At 45.0% G+C, this 14,144-nt stretch overlaps 1 protein-coding gene across 3 annotated transcripts in view; it reads left to right on the forward strand.

Annotated features, from left to right (window-relative positions):
• Positions 1–14,144, forward strand: part of dpy19l1l (dpy-19-like 1, like (H. sapiens)) — an 80,122-nt gene that overhangs the window by 37,961 nt on the left and 28,017 nt on the right. For all 3 annotated transcript variants that reach the window (XM_078216930.1, XM_078216931.1, XM_078216932.1), the window contains exon 15: positions 9,342–9,413. In XM_078216930.1, coding sequence (XP_078073056.1) covers positions 9,342–9,413 — 72 coding nt within the window. The remainder of the gene's footprint in view (positions 1–9,341; positions 9,414–14,144) is intronic.

A 14,144-nucleotide genomic window follows, 5' to 3' on the forward strand; every position in this document is an offset into this window, starting at 1 on the left:
GGGTTTATTGTGTGGGAAGTGGGCAGGAAAGCGAGGTTGAGACAGGAGATGAGCCATGGTCATATTGAATGGCAGAGCAGGCTCAAGGGGCTGGTGAGTCTCCTTTATCCTTGATTTCTTACCTATCCATCTGTAAATTCCACTCAGTGAAATTGGTGACTCCTTCACTTACACTCCCATATCTAGAGAATCGTTTTGAGGGAGTTCCTGAGATATATTACCCATTACGTCCTTGTAATGCCTCAGTAGAACTCACTAATAGAAAGCTGGTATGAATTATATTGGGGTCCTTGGAAATGTCTCTGAATGTGCCAGGGCTAAGCTTATTGACCCCAGAGTTGATTGGTTGGGCTAAGTAGGAGTGACAGCAAATGAAGGAAGTGGCTGAGATAGAATACCAATTGAGATGAGGAAAGAAATGGTCCACATGCATTTCCTTCATTCTGATGGCTCGATAGGCAATTGACACAGTCATTGACTAGTCTTCACACAATCATCTTAGAAGCAAGGATTGTGAATCTTACACTGTTGTGTTATTTGTAATCTTTGCTTTATCAAACTGCCTTAAGCCAAGCTCCAACACAGTTCCTTGATGTTCAGTTTATTCTGTCATTCTGTTCTGGATGGGAAGGGTGCATTCCCTGAAGGAAAGGAGCCTTGAAACTTGGGCATTAAGAAGTGAATTTTGTATGAAGTGTAAATTGTTAATTGTTTACAATCATTGTGATGAATGATTTGAACTGATTTTTACCTCCTTTTTGCCAATGTCACTTGATGTTCTGTAGAATTATATTTTTAATTCAGTTCACCTTGCAACCTAAAGTCTTGCTAAGTGTGGGAATATGCCCCAAGAAGATACCCTGCTGGGTATTGTGCAGTGGACTGGGCAGGCGCTGAACACTGACTTAACTCATCTATTCTGTTCTGCAGTCTTTCTGCTTCCATTGCATGAACAGCTTTTCTGGGGATTGTACATTTGGAACCAAGACCTCTGGGTGTTGGTGACATTATTCATTCTCAGTTGCTGCTGCCAGACTTGTTGCAGTAGTTTGTTCTGTGGGTGGGACAGTCAGTTCCAAAGACAGCTCTCCCTATCCTCACAGGATTCCAATGCAGCATTCGCCACTCTGGTCATAGAGTCATAGAGGTTTACAGCATGGAAACAGGCCCTTCGGCACAACTTGTCCATGCTGCCCTTTTTTTAAAAATCCCTAAACTAATCCCAATTGCCCGCATTTGGTCCATATCCCTCTATACCCATTGTACCCATGTAACTATCTAAATGCTTTTTAAAAGATAAAATTGTACCCGCCTCTACTACTACCTCTGGCAGCTTGTTCCAGACACTCACCACCCTCTGTGAAAAAATTGTCCCTCTGGACACTTTTGTATCTCTCCCCTCTCACCTTAAACCTATGCCCTCTAGTTTTAGACTCCCCTACCTTTGGGAAAAGATATTGACTATCTACCTTGTCTGTGCCCCTCATTATTTTATAGACCTCTATAAGGTCACCCCTCAGCCTCCTACGCTCCAGAGAAAAAAATCCCAGTCTATCCAGCCTCTCCTTATAACTCAATCCATCAAGTCCCGGTAGCATCCTAGTAAATCTTTTCTGCACTCTTTCTAGTTTAATAATATCCTTTCTATAATAGGGTGACCAGAATTGCGCACAGTATTCCAAGTGTGACCTTACCAATGTCTTGTACAACTTCGACAAGACGTCCCAACTCCTGTATTCAATGTTCTGACCGAGGAAACCAAGCATGCCGAATGCCTTCTTCACCACTCTGTGCACCTGTGACTCCACTTTCAAGGAGCTATGAACATGTACCCTAGATCTCTTTGTTCTGTAACTCTTCCCAAAGCCCTACCATTAACTGGGTAAGTCCTGCCCTGGTTCAATCTACCAAAATGCATCACCTCGCATTTGTCTAAATTAAACTCCATCTGCCATTCGTCAGCCCACTGGCCCAATTGATCAAGATCCTGTTGCAATTGGAGATAACTTTCTTCACTGTCCACTATGCCACTAATCTTGGTGTCATCTGCAAACTTACTAACCATGCCCCCTATATTCTCATCCAAATCATTAATATAAATGACAAATAACAATGGACCCAGCACTGATCCCAACCTGTTGGACTTTAACCTAGTGTTGTTAGACTCCTTACATCGCTGGTCACAGGCCTCCAGTTTGAAAAACAACTCTCTACAACCACCCTCTGGCTTCTGTCAAGAACAGTAAGAAGTCTCACAACACCTGGTTAAAGTCCAACAGGTTTATTTGGTAGCAAATACCAATTTGTTGGACTTTAACCTGGTGTTGTGAGACTTCTTACTGTGCTTACCCCAGTCCAACGCCGGCATCTCCACATTCTGTCAAGAAGCCAATTTTGTATCCATTTAGATACCTCACTCTGGATCCCGTGAGATTTAACTTGATGCAACAACCTGCCCAGCGGTACCTTGTCAAAGGCCTTGCTAAAGTCCATGTAGACAACATCAACTGCACTGCCCTCATCTACCTTCTTGATTACCCCTTCAAAAAACTCAATCAAATTTGTGAGACATGATTTTCTACTCACAAAGCCATGCTGACTGTCCCTAATCAATCCTTGCATCTCTAAATGCCTGTAGATCCTGTCTCTTAAAATACCTTCCAACAATTTACCCACCACAGATGTGAGGCTCAAAGAACAAAGAACAGTACAGCACAGGAAACAGGCCCTTCGGCCCTCCAAGCCTGTGCCGCTCCTTGGTCCAACTAGACCAATCGTTTGTATCCCTCCATTCCCAGGCTGCTCATGTGACTATCCAGGTAAGTCTTAAACGATGTCAGCGTGCCTGCCTCCACCACCCTACTTGGCAGCGCATTCCAGGCCCCCACCACCCTCTGTGTAAAAAACGTCCCTCTGATGTCTGAGTTATACTTCGCCCCTCTCAGCTTGAGCCCATGACCCCTCGTGATCGTCACCTCCGACCTGGGAAAAAGCTTCCCACTGTTCACCCTATCTATACCCTTCATAATCTTGTATACCTCTATTAGATCTCCCCTCATTCTCCGTCTTTCCAAGGAGAACAACCCCAGTCTACCCAATCTCTCCTCATAGCTAAGACCCTCCATACCAGGCAACATCCTGGTAAACCTTCTCTGCACTCTCTCCAATGCCTCCACGTCCTTCTGGTAGTGCGGCGACCAGAACTGGATGCAGTACTCCAAATGCGGCCTAACCAGCGTTCTATACAGCTGCATCATCAGACTCCAGCTTTTATACTCTATACCCCGTCCTATAAAGGCAAGCATACCATATGCCTTCTTCACCACCTTCTCCACCTGTGTTGCCACCTTCAAGGATTTGTGGACTTGCACACCTAGGTCCCTCTGTGTTTCTATACTCCTGATGACTCTGCCATTTATTGCATAACTCCTCCCTACATTATTTCTTCCAAAATGCATCACTTCGCATTTATCCGGATTAAATTCCATCTGCCACCTCTCCGCCCAATTTTTCAGCCTATCTATATCCTGCTGTATTGCCCGACAATGCTCTTCGCTATCCGCAATTCCAGCCATCTTTGTGTCATCCGCAAACTTGCTGATTACACCTGTTACACCTTCTTCCAAATCATTTATATATATCACAAATAGCAGAGGTCCCAGTACAGAGCCCTGCGGAACACCACTGGTCACAGACCTCCAGCCGGAAAAAGACCCTTCGACCACTACCCTCTGTCTCCTATGGCCAAGCCAGTTCTCCACCCATCGAGCCACTTCTCCTTGTATCCCATGAGCCTTAACCTTCTTAACCAACCTGCCATGTGGGACTTTGTCAAATGCCTTACTGAAATCCATATAGACGACATCCACGGCCCTTCCTTCATCAACCGTTTTTGTCACTTCCTCAAAAAACTCCACCAAATTTGTAAGGCACGACCTCCCTCTTACAAAACCATGCTGTCTGTCACTAATGAGATTGTTCCGTTGTAAATGCACATACATCCTGTCTCTAAGAATCCTCTCCAACAACTTCCCTACCACGGACGTCAAGCTCACCGGCCTATAATTTCCTGGGTTATCCCTGCTACCCTTCTTAAACAACGGGACCACATTCGCTATCCTCCAATCCTCAGGGACCTCACCCGTGTCCAAAGAAGCGACAAAGATTTCCGTCAGAGGCCCAGCAATTTCCTCTCTCGTCTCCCTGAGCAGTCTGGGATAGATGCCATCAGGCCCTGGGGCTTTGTCAGTTTTAATGTTCCCTAAAAAACCTAACACTTCCTCTCTCGTAATGGAGATTTTCTCTAACGGGTCAACACCTCCCTCCGAGACACTCCCGGTTAACACGCCCCTCTCCTTCGTGAATACCGATGCAAAGTATTCATTTAGGATCTCCCCTATTCCCTTGGGTTCTAAGCATAATTCCCCTCCTTTGTCCCTGAGAGGTCCGATTTTCTCCCTGACAACTCTTTTGTTCCTAACGTATGAATAGAATGCCTTAGGATTCTCCTTAATCCTGCCTGCCAAGAACATCTCGTGCCCTCTTTTTGCCCTTCTAACTCCCCGTTTGAGATCTTTCCTACTCTCTCTGTATTCCTCCAGAGCTCCATCTGTTTTCAGTTGCCTGGACTTAACGTACGCCTCCCTTTTCATTTTAATCAGATCCTCAATTTCCCTGGTTATCCACGGCTCTCGAATCCTACCTTTCCTATCTTTCCTTTTTACAGGCACATGCCTATCCTGCAGCCTTATCAATAGTTCCTTAAAAGACTCCCACATGCCAGACGCGGACTTACCCTCGAACATCCTCTCCTAATCAACATCCACCAATTCCTGCCTAATCCGGCTATAGTCAGCCTTCCCCCAATTTAGCACCCTGCCCGTAGGACAGCACTCATCCTTGTCCATTACTATCCTAAAGTTAACAGAGTTGTGGTCACTATTTGCCACATGTTCCCCTACCGAAACTTTGACGACCTGACCGGGCTCATTTCCCAGAACTAGGTCCAGTATAGCCCCCTCTCTAGTCGGGCTATCTACATACTGTTCCAAAGAACCTTCCAGTACGCATTTTACAAATTCCTCCCCGTCCGGTCCCCCAGCTCTAAGCACTTTCCAGTCTGTGCCAGGGAAATTAAAGTCCCCCACTACAACAACCCTATTTTTTCTGCACCTATCCAGAATCTCCTGACATATCCTTTCCTCCACTTCCCGTGGGCTGTTGGGTGGTCTGTAGTACACCCCCAGCATAGTGACTGCACCCTTCCTGTTTCTGAGTTCCACCCACAGCGACTCAGTACATGACCCCTCTAAGTTGTCTACCCTCTGCACCGCGGTAATATGCTCCTTAACTAATATCGCTACTCCCCCACCTTTTTTAGCCCCTCCTCTGTCTCGCCTAAAACACTGATACCCCGGAATATTCAGCTGCCAGTCCTGTCCTTTTAACCAAGTTTCCGTCACCGCAACCACATCCAAATTCCGCACAAGCATTAAGGCCCTAAGTTCGTCTGTTTTACCCGTTACACTCCTCGCATTGAAGCAGATGCACTCCAGACCTCCAGGCCCAGTCAGGTCCTCCTCCTCCAGAGTGCTCCTCCTCTTAGCTAGCCTTGCCCTGGCCCCCAGCTCGACCCCAGCCTCAGTATTTACTGACCTCCTGTTTTGTTCCCCACCCCCCTGCCACACTAGTTTAAATCCTGCCGAAACACTCGAGCAAAACTCCCAGCCAGGATATTTGCTCCCTTCCAGTTAAGGTGTAACCCATCCTTTCTGTACAGTTGCCATCCTGACTTGAAGATTTCCCAGTTATCTATGAATTTAAAACCCTCCCTCTTGCACCAGTCCTTTAGCCACGCGTTCAACTGTAGAATCTCCCTGTTCCGAGCCTCACTTGCACTAGGCACCGGGAGCAGTCCAGAGATTGCTACACTGGAGGTCTTACTTTTTAGCCTAGCACCCAACTCCCTGAATTTCTCTCGTATGACCCCCCTGCTCTTCCTACCTACATCATTTCCCCCAATGTGTACAATCACATCCGTTTGACTACCTTCCTTTTTAAATATGCTTCCTACCCTCTCGGAGACATCCAGTACCCCGGCACCAGGGAGGCAGACTACCATCCTGGATTCTCGTTCAGTCCCACAGAAGCGCCTGTCCGTGCCTCTAACTATTGCGTCCCCCACAACTATCGCTCTCCTAAACCTCTTCTTTCCCTTCCAGACCCCTGAGCCTGTCTCCGTGGAGGCGATCTGGTCCTCGTGGCTTACCCCTGGAGGGTCATCCCCCTCCACAGAATCCAAAACAATATACCTATTGTGGAGGGGGACAACCACAGGGGATCCCTCCACAGACTGCTCACTCCCTTCCCTTCTCCCATCTGTTGCCCATCCCTTTCTCTTATGGGAGACTGCCACTGGGGTGCTTTCTGGCACATCACCCTTCTGACTATTACCCCTCCTAACCGTAACCCACGTGTCTTCCTTCCGAGACCCTGGTGTCACTACCTGACTATAACTTTTATCTATGACTCTCTCATTTTCCCTAACTAAACTGAGTTCATCGAGCCTCAGCTCCAGCTCCCTTACACGATCCTTCAGGAGATGCAGTTCCACACATCTGGCACAGATATGGACTTCCGGGAGGCAAGTTGTCACTGGCCTGTAGTTCCCAGGCTTTTCCCTGCAGCCCTTTTTAAACAAAGGCACAACATTTGCTATTCTCCAATCTTCAGGCACCTCGCCCATGACTATCGATGGTTCAAATATCTCGGCTAGGGGACCCGTAATTTCCTCCCTAGCCTTCCACAATGTCCTGGGATACACTTCATCAGGTTCCGGGGATTTATCTACCTTGATGCGCTTTAAGACTTCCAGCACCACCACCTCGGTAATATGTACACTCCTCAAGACATCACTATTTATTTCCCCAAGTTCCCTAACATCCATGCTTTTCTCAACAGTAAATACTGATGAGAAATATTCATTTAGGATCTCACGCATCTCTTGTGGATCCGCACATAGATGACCTTGTTGATCCTTAAGAGGCCCTACTCTCTCCCTTGTTATTCTTTTGCCCTTTATGTATTTGTAGAAGCTCTTTGGATTCTCCTTTGTCTTATCTGCCAAAACAATTTCGTGTCCCCTTTTTGCCCTCCTGATTTCTCCCTTAACTCTACTCCTACACCCCCTATACTCTTCAAGAGATTCACTTGATCCCAGCTGCCTCTGCATGTCATGTGCCTCTTTCTTCTTGACCAGGGCCTCAATATCCCGAGTTATCTAGGGTTCCCAACTTCTGCCAGTCTTGCCCTTCACTCTAAGAGGTATGTGCTTACCCTGAACCCTGGTTAACACACTTTTGAAAGCATGCCACTTACCAGACGTCCCTTTGCCTTCCCACGGACTCCCCCCAATTAACTTTTGAAAGTTCCTGCCTGGTACCATCAAAATTGGCCTTGCCCCAATTTAGAATTTTAACTTTTGGGACAGAGACCTATCATTCTCCATAGTTATCTTAAAACTAATGGAATTATGGTCACTGGTCCCAAAGTGATCCCTCACTAACACTTCTGTCATCTGCCCTTCCTCATTTCCCAAGAGGAGGTTAAGTTTTGCCCCCTCTCTAGTCGGGCCATCCACATACTGAATGAGAAATTCCTCCTGAATCCACTCGACAAATTTCTCTCCATCCAACCCTCTAATACTATAGCTGTCCCAGTCAATGTTGGGAAAATTAAAATCTCCGACTATTACCACCCTATTTTTCTTGGAGCTATCTGTAATCTCCTTACATATTTGCTCCTCAATTTCCCGCTGACTATTTGGGGGCCTACAGTACAACCCTATCCCCCTTCTTATTTCTCAGTTCTACCCACATAGACTCAGTGGCTGAACCCTCAGATATATCCCCTCTCAGTACGGCCGTGATGCTTTCCCTAATCAAAAGTGCAACTCCCCCTCCTCTCTTACCTCCTGTTCTATCTTTCCTATAGCATCTGTACCCTGGAACATTGAGCTGCCAGTCCTGTCCCTCCCTTAGCCATGTTTCAGTAATTGCTATAATATCCCAGTCCCACGTACCCATCCATGCCCTGAGTTCATCTGCCTTGCCTGTCAGGCCTCTTGCATTGAAATAAATACAGTTTAATCTGGACTTCCCTTGCTCTCTGTCTTGCTTCTGTCTGGTACTAGGATTACTGACACTGTCTTTACTAATTAATGTGCTCTCTTTAACTTCCGTGCTGTCCTCAAACTTCTCTTCTGTTTCCCTACTGCTTTGGATCCCACCCCTCTGCCAAACTAGTTTAAACCCTCCCGAGTGGCTCTAGCAAATCTCCCTGCCAGGGTGTTAGTCCCCCTAATGTTGGTGACATTATTCATTCTCAGCTGCTGCTGCCAGACTTGTTGCTGTAGTTTGTTCTGTGGGTGGGACAGTCAGTTCCAAAGACAGCTCTCCCTATCCTCACAGGATTCCAATGCAGCATTCGCCACTCTGGTAATGAGTGAGAAAGCAGAAACTCCCTCCATTGTATTATAGGCAAGACCACAAGAGCTTGAATGATATTGGAACCCTTAAAATTACTGTTGTCTACAAACCTGATATGAGTGCTCTCTCAGGAGCTCACACATTAGTTAAGTTAAACAAATGCAGGGTATCAGCAATGAACAGTGATGTAAATACAGGCAACAATTTGAACACTCAGGATTGTCCAGGTTGCAGTGTAACACGTGTTGAAGCGCAGGCTCCTATACCAATTATTCCATTGTACTTTGGAGTATTTGGGTATTGCTGTTTGAATTTAAGTTTTGTTTCTCTTCATCGCATGATGGCTTCTCTGTCTCTACTGAAAATTCAGTTCTTGTGTAACATGGCACTTGAGTATATCATGTGGTGCTCTCAATGTTAATAAAGCTTTAAAGGGATCCTATGCCTCTCAATTTGACTAATGGGCCTAAACTGATGTAAATGATTGATCCTCTGACGCTGTAGTCTAACTCTGAGCAGAAAGCCCACTCAGGCTTTCTCAGTAATTGAATGACCTAACATTTTCAAATTGTTAATTCATGTTCTGGCCAGTAATACCTGAAATAGTCTCAAACTGTAATTGGGTTTAAAAGTCCTTTAATGGAATTTGCCCTGGTTTTTAATCTTGTGTGAGGTAGTCGAGTAGGGCCTCTGCTGTAAAAGTCTCAGAATAATTCTATATGTCTGGCCGGTGGGAGGGGTAGGTTACCTGCCAGCAGCACAGACTCCTGAACTTACCCTGGCTTTTCGAATTGGTTTCTGTTTATTTAGTGGAAAGTAGTAGTTATTAATCTGCCTTTTGCTTCTTGCTTTTAGACTCCTGTGAGATACACAAAAACCTTGCTACTTCCAGTGACTGCCTGCGTCTTTTTTGTTATAGCTTCAAGGGTAAGTCCTGTCATTTTGCTGAAGACTGGCTGATTCTGAATGAGAGATTTATCCATCGATCCATACGTACTAACTTTTGCAAACAAAACTCCACACTAGTGATTCAGTTATTGGGGATAATCCCCCTGTAAAATGTTTCCACATCAGGAGACACTGTGATAACTTTCTTTAAAGTTAACCTGAAAGGAATGAATATGTTTTTTATTAATTATACCTGAAAAGGAAGGGACACTGAATTATAACTCAAAATATTATTTTTTCACTTTAATTTCTGATTTATTTTAAAATATATTCCGATAATTAGCCAAACCTTATTTTAAATGTTTTGGCAGCACATACAAGTACTTGGCTTCAGTTAGCTATCCCCTGCCCAATCCTTTTCCTGTTCTAACCAGATTACTGTCCCAGGGCATTAGCAACTGCAGGGATGGATTATTGAAGGTTATCAATAACCAATCAGTGTTGCACTGCAGAGATCATTCCCACATGATCAATATCCAACTAAAAACCGAGGTTCACCATTTCATCAAATGCTGTCTGACTCTTAAGATATAGTGTCACGTAACGATCTTGGATTAAAACACTGACTTATTAAACCGTCACACACAGGAATTGCGGTCATGAGGGCAGAGATGCAGAATCACTGTAGTGCCATCATACCAACCTTCATTCTGAACTGCATCTCCATTCCTCTCCTTCACTCGCTTTCCTTCCACTTGTTTCTTTATAAATATTTTTATTGAAGATTTTCCAATTTACCAAATAATGCAACTAATCCCCAAAATCCAGCACAGCACAGAATAAGTCTACATACAGAGAAGACCCAACAAATATTACAATTGGTTCAGATTATAAATTATAATTTGTTGTAACTGGCACCTTCCTTTGTGTAATATCCTTTCAGTATCCATATAGAGTAGGTGATAAGAATAACAGGGAAAAACCATCAGCACATGGCATAATGGTGCAGGTTCCCATCCACAGGATAACAAGGGCTGAGTTACACAACATAAGGGAGCCCCTATAGAATCAAATACAACCAATCGGAGCCTAAAACAGCACCCCAAAACCTCAGAACAATTAAACGGTACCCCAGAAAGAGGGGACATCAGGATACAGACCCAAACCCAATACGTGGCATTACAATGTACACACTCACATACAGGATAACGGGGACCGAGTTATACAGCCTCACAGGAAGAGTGCAGATAAAACAGAACCCAGGTATATAACCTCCCCTCGGGCCCCATATTAGGAACTGGGCTAAATAACCTCCATAGAAGAAACTCAGATAATGCAGAGCCAGGAACGGGTAATCAAAGTAACTACTGCCCTAACCTACCCAGCTGAGATAAGCTTAGGACAACAATACAGTTAAAAGGGTCAATAGGTTAGGAATACTCACACCACCCCTGGGCTTTAAACAAAGCAAACTGTCCCTATCTTCAGTCACACCTGAGACACTATTCAGGTCTCGCTATCAACAGAAGTCCACCCATTTTCCCCCAAGGAAACCCTAGCAACAGGAGTCGTCGCCATCCAGACATCCACAGTCGGGATATCTTGGGGAAGGACATGAACCTCCCCCTCCCAACAGGATGATGTGCTCACCATACATTCCAGGAGCCAATCTACCAAGCAGCCACTGTCACAACCTGCACTGCCATGGAAACTATAGGAAATCAACCCAGAAAGGCTGGACGACCAGCGATTTTCCCCGACCACGTTCAGGCATGCGCCAATATATATTTACCCCAACTCCAGCTATGCAGGAAGTCTCAACGACAGTAAAACCCAGTCTTTTCCAGGATGCACAATCTCTCTGGACCTTAACAGGAGACCATCAAGGATTCTCTAACTCCAAACTAACAACAAAAAGAAAAATGCAACACTATTAGTTCTAAAGGGGGTTTTCCTCATCCATTATGAGAACTTAAGGCCATACCCACCATTTTTATACCAAACCGCAAGCCCAGCACCCTGCTGTGGCACTATTTCTATTATCCTTAATTAAAATAAAGGATACCATATAATATAAACCTCCATTATAATTGCCAGGATTACATTTTTTTTAAAAACAGATAAATATCACACAACCCCAATATCATACAACCATCCCAGCACGCTCCCCAATAGAAAAGTGAAATATAACTAATTACCAGTGAGCCTGGGAACGGCTGCGTTTTCTCAAGGTCTGGCACTAATCATTTAATCTCTATTCATCCTGAAGCACCCATAATTATCCAATCCAGGAGTGTTTACTCGGTGCTGTGTTCCTGGAAGATCCTGGTTAGGTTTGGGTGACGAGGAGTCGAATAAAGTCAAGAAAATGCTTGTTTGATGGAGGTTACTGGGGACAGCTGGAGTGGGGCCTTGTTCGCAGTGGCGGTTTCGCTGGTGAACGGGTTCACACTCTGGCCGTGTTGAGAGATAATGGCTGCCATTGTAAATAAACTAGTGGATGACGGTCTCGGCTCCCTGCCACAAATCATTGGTGCTCACATTGATGAACTGCAAGATATTGGAAAGAAAATGGATGAAGCGGAGGAAGGAATCCTGCCAGTCGAGAGGGCAGTTTCCTCGGTGGAGATCCGCCTTCAGCCCTTGGAAATACTGCTCCGTGTGCTGGACATTCTGGTTAATTCAGGGACATGAGGCTGGAGAAGGAATGTCCGTGTGCCTGATCTCCCGAGGGGAGCTGAGGATAAATTCCCGGCTGAGTTTGGGAACTGGTTGCCAGGCTTTAGTCATCTTGATTTGAAGGCTGGGAGTCTCGAGTTCGAAGAGGCAGACTGTGTCCGGTCTTTGCGATCTGGAGTCAGTTATAGGTCCAATCGCTGATTTTGCGTTGGTGTTCATTGAGAGGGGGTTGGGTGGCTCAACCCGATGGGACCTCGCCATCTTCCTGGGTCTAGGTCCCAGGTCCCTTTCTACCGGAGCTTCTGGGTGACGATACAGCAGAGGTGCAGAGGCTTGGAGAGACGGAGGATGAGAGGGGACCTAATAGAGGTATATAAGATGTTGAGAGGCATAGATCGGGTGGACTCTCAGAGGCTTTTTCCCAGGGTGGAAATGGCTGCTACGAGAGGACACAGGTTTAAGGTGCTGGGGGGTAGGTACAGGGGAAATGTTAGGGAGAAGTTTTTCACACAGAGGGTGGTGGGCGAGTGGAATCGGCTGCCGGCAGTGGTGGTGGAGGCAAACTCAATAGGGTCTTTTAAGAAACTCCTGGATGAGTACATGGGACTTAATAGGATGGAGGGTTATAGGTAGGCCTAGAAGGTAGGGATATGTTCGGCACAACTTGTGGGGCCGAAGGGCCTGTTTTGTGCTGTAGTTTTCTATGTTTCTAAGATCTGCAGGCATGACCTACCTGTTACAAATCCATGCTGGCTTTCTCTCATCAGATAAAATATTTTCAAGGTGTTTGATTACTCTATCCTTAATTATAAACTCTAGTAATTTTCCAACAGATGCCAGGCTAACTGGCCAAGAATTCTCTGGTTTCCCCCTCCCACCTTTCTTAAACAGTGGAATGATTTAAATAGCCTCTAATGATAATGTCCCCTATCCAGGAGGAGTACTGTTGTGTTCTTACTCTTACATTAAAATTTCAGATAAATAACTTTACAACAGGGATTCCAGTCACAGCGAGGAGGATGAACTTTTGCCAACAGTTTAGACTTAACTTGCAGCTTAATTTCAATTTTTCTACTCAGAAGCCTCCTTAGGAATTTGGTTGAGTGCCAGGGCCCAGAGTAGAGGTGATGGGCAGGTATTGAATTGGCAGCATGTGATTAGTTGTGTCTCGCCATCATTTATGTTGGAGCCTGAACTGTTCACCAGATCTATTAATGACTTAGTTCATTGTATAGAAATCCATATATCGAAGTCTGTCGATGACACTAAGATAGTCAACGTTGTCAGCAGTGAAGATGGAGGAAGCATGAAATTACAAAGAGAGATATCTTAAATAAGCAAAACCATGGCAATTACAGAAATATGGATGTACAAAATGTGACTAATGATACTAGAAATTATATAAAAATAACCTTGGAACAGGAAATGGCTGTTCGGCCCCTCGAGCCTGTTCTGCCATTCAGGGTCATGGTTGGTCTGCAGCCTAACTCCATAACCCACCATTGAATAACTCAAATCTACCGATGCTAATTTTCAATTGGCCATCAGTTGTTGCTTTGCATCTACAAAGGATAAAGCAGAATGCTTTTGGAAAAATGGCAAGGTCCAAAGAGACTGGGGTCTGAACATTAAAATCACGCACAGATACAACCAATAAATCACAAAGCTAATGGGTATTGCTGGCCTTTAGAAGACTAAAATACAAGGGGGTAAAAGTCATACAGCAGCAATACAAAGCCCTTGTTAGACACACCACACGTACTGAGATCAGTTCAGGGCAGCACTCCATATGAAGGATATATTGGCCTTTGAACAAAGTGCAGCACGGATTTACCAGAATAAAAGTTGGATTTTTAAGAGTTAAATTGTGAGGAAGATTACACCTACAGAGGTTGTATTCCTTTCAAGGGGTGATTTGATCAATAATTTTCAAATTATTAAAGGATAAATAGAAACTCCTTTTCAGGCTGAGGTGCTGGCACTAGGGGAGCCAGGTCTCCCCAATGAAATTAGAAAACATCTACACACAAGAAATTAGAGGAAATTTGGGACACTCCAATAAATGGCAATTAATGCTGAGGTTGCAGATCA

The sequence above is a fragment of the Mustelus asterias genome, chromosome 7, assembly GCF_964213995.1.
Source record: "Mustelus asterias chromosome 7, sMusAst1.hap1.1, whole genome shotgun sequence".
Lineage (NCBI taxonomy): Eukaryota > Metazoa > Chordata > Chondrichthyes > Carcharhiniformes > Triakidae > Mustelus > Mustelus asterias.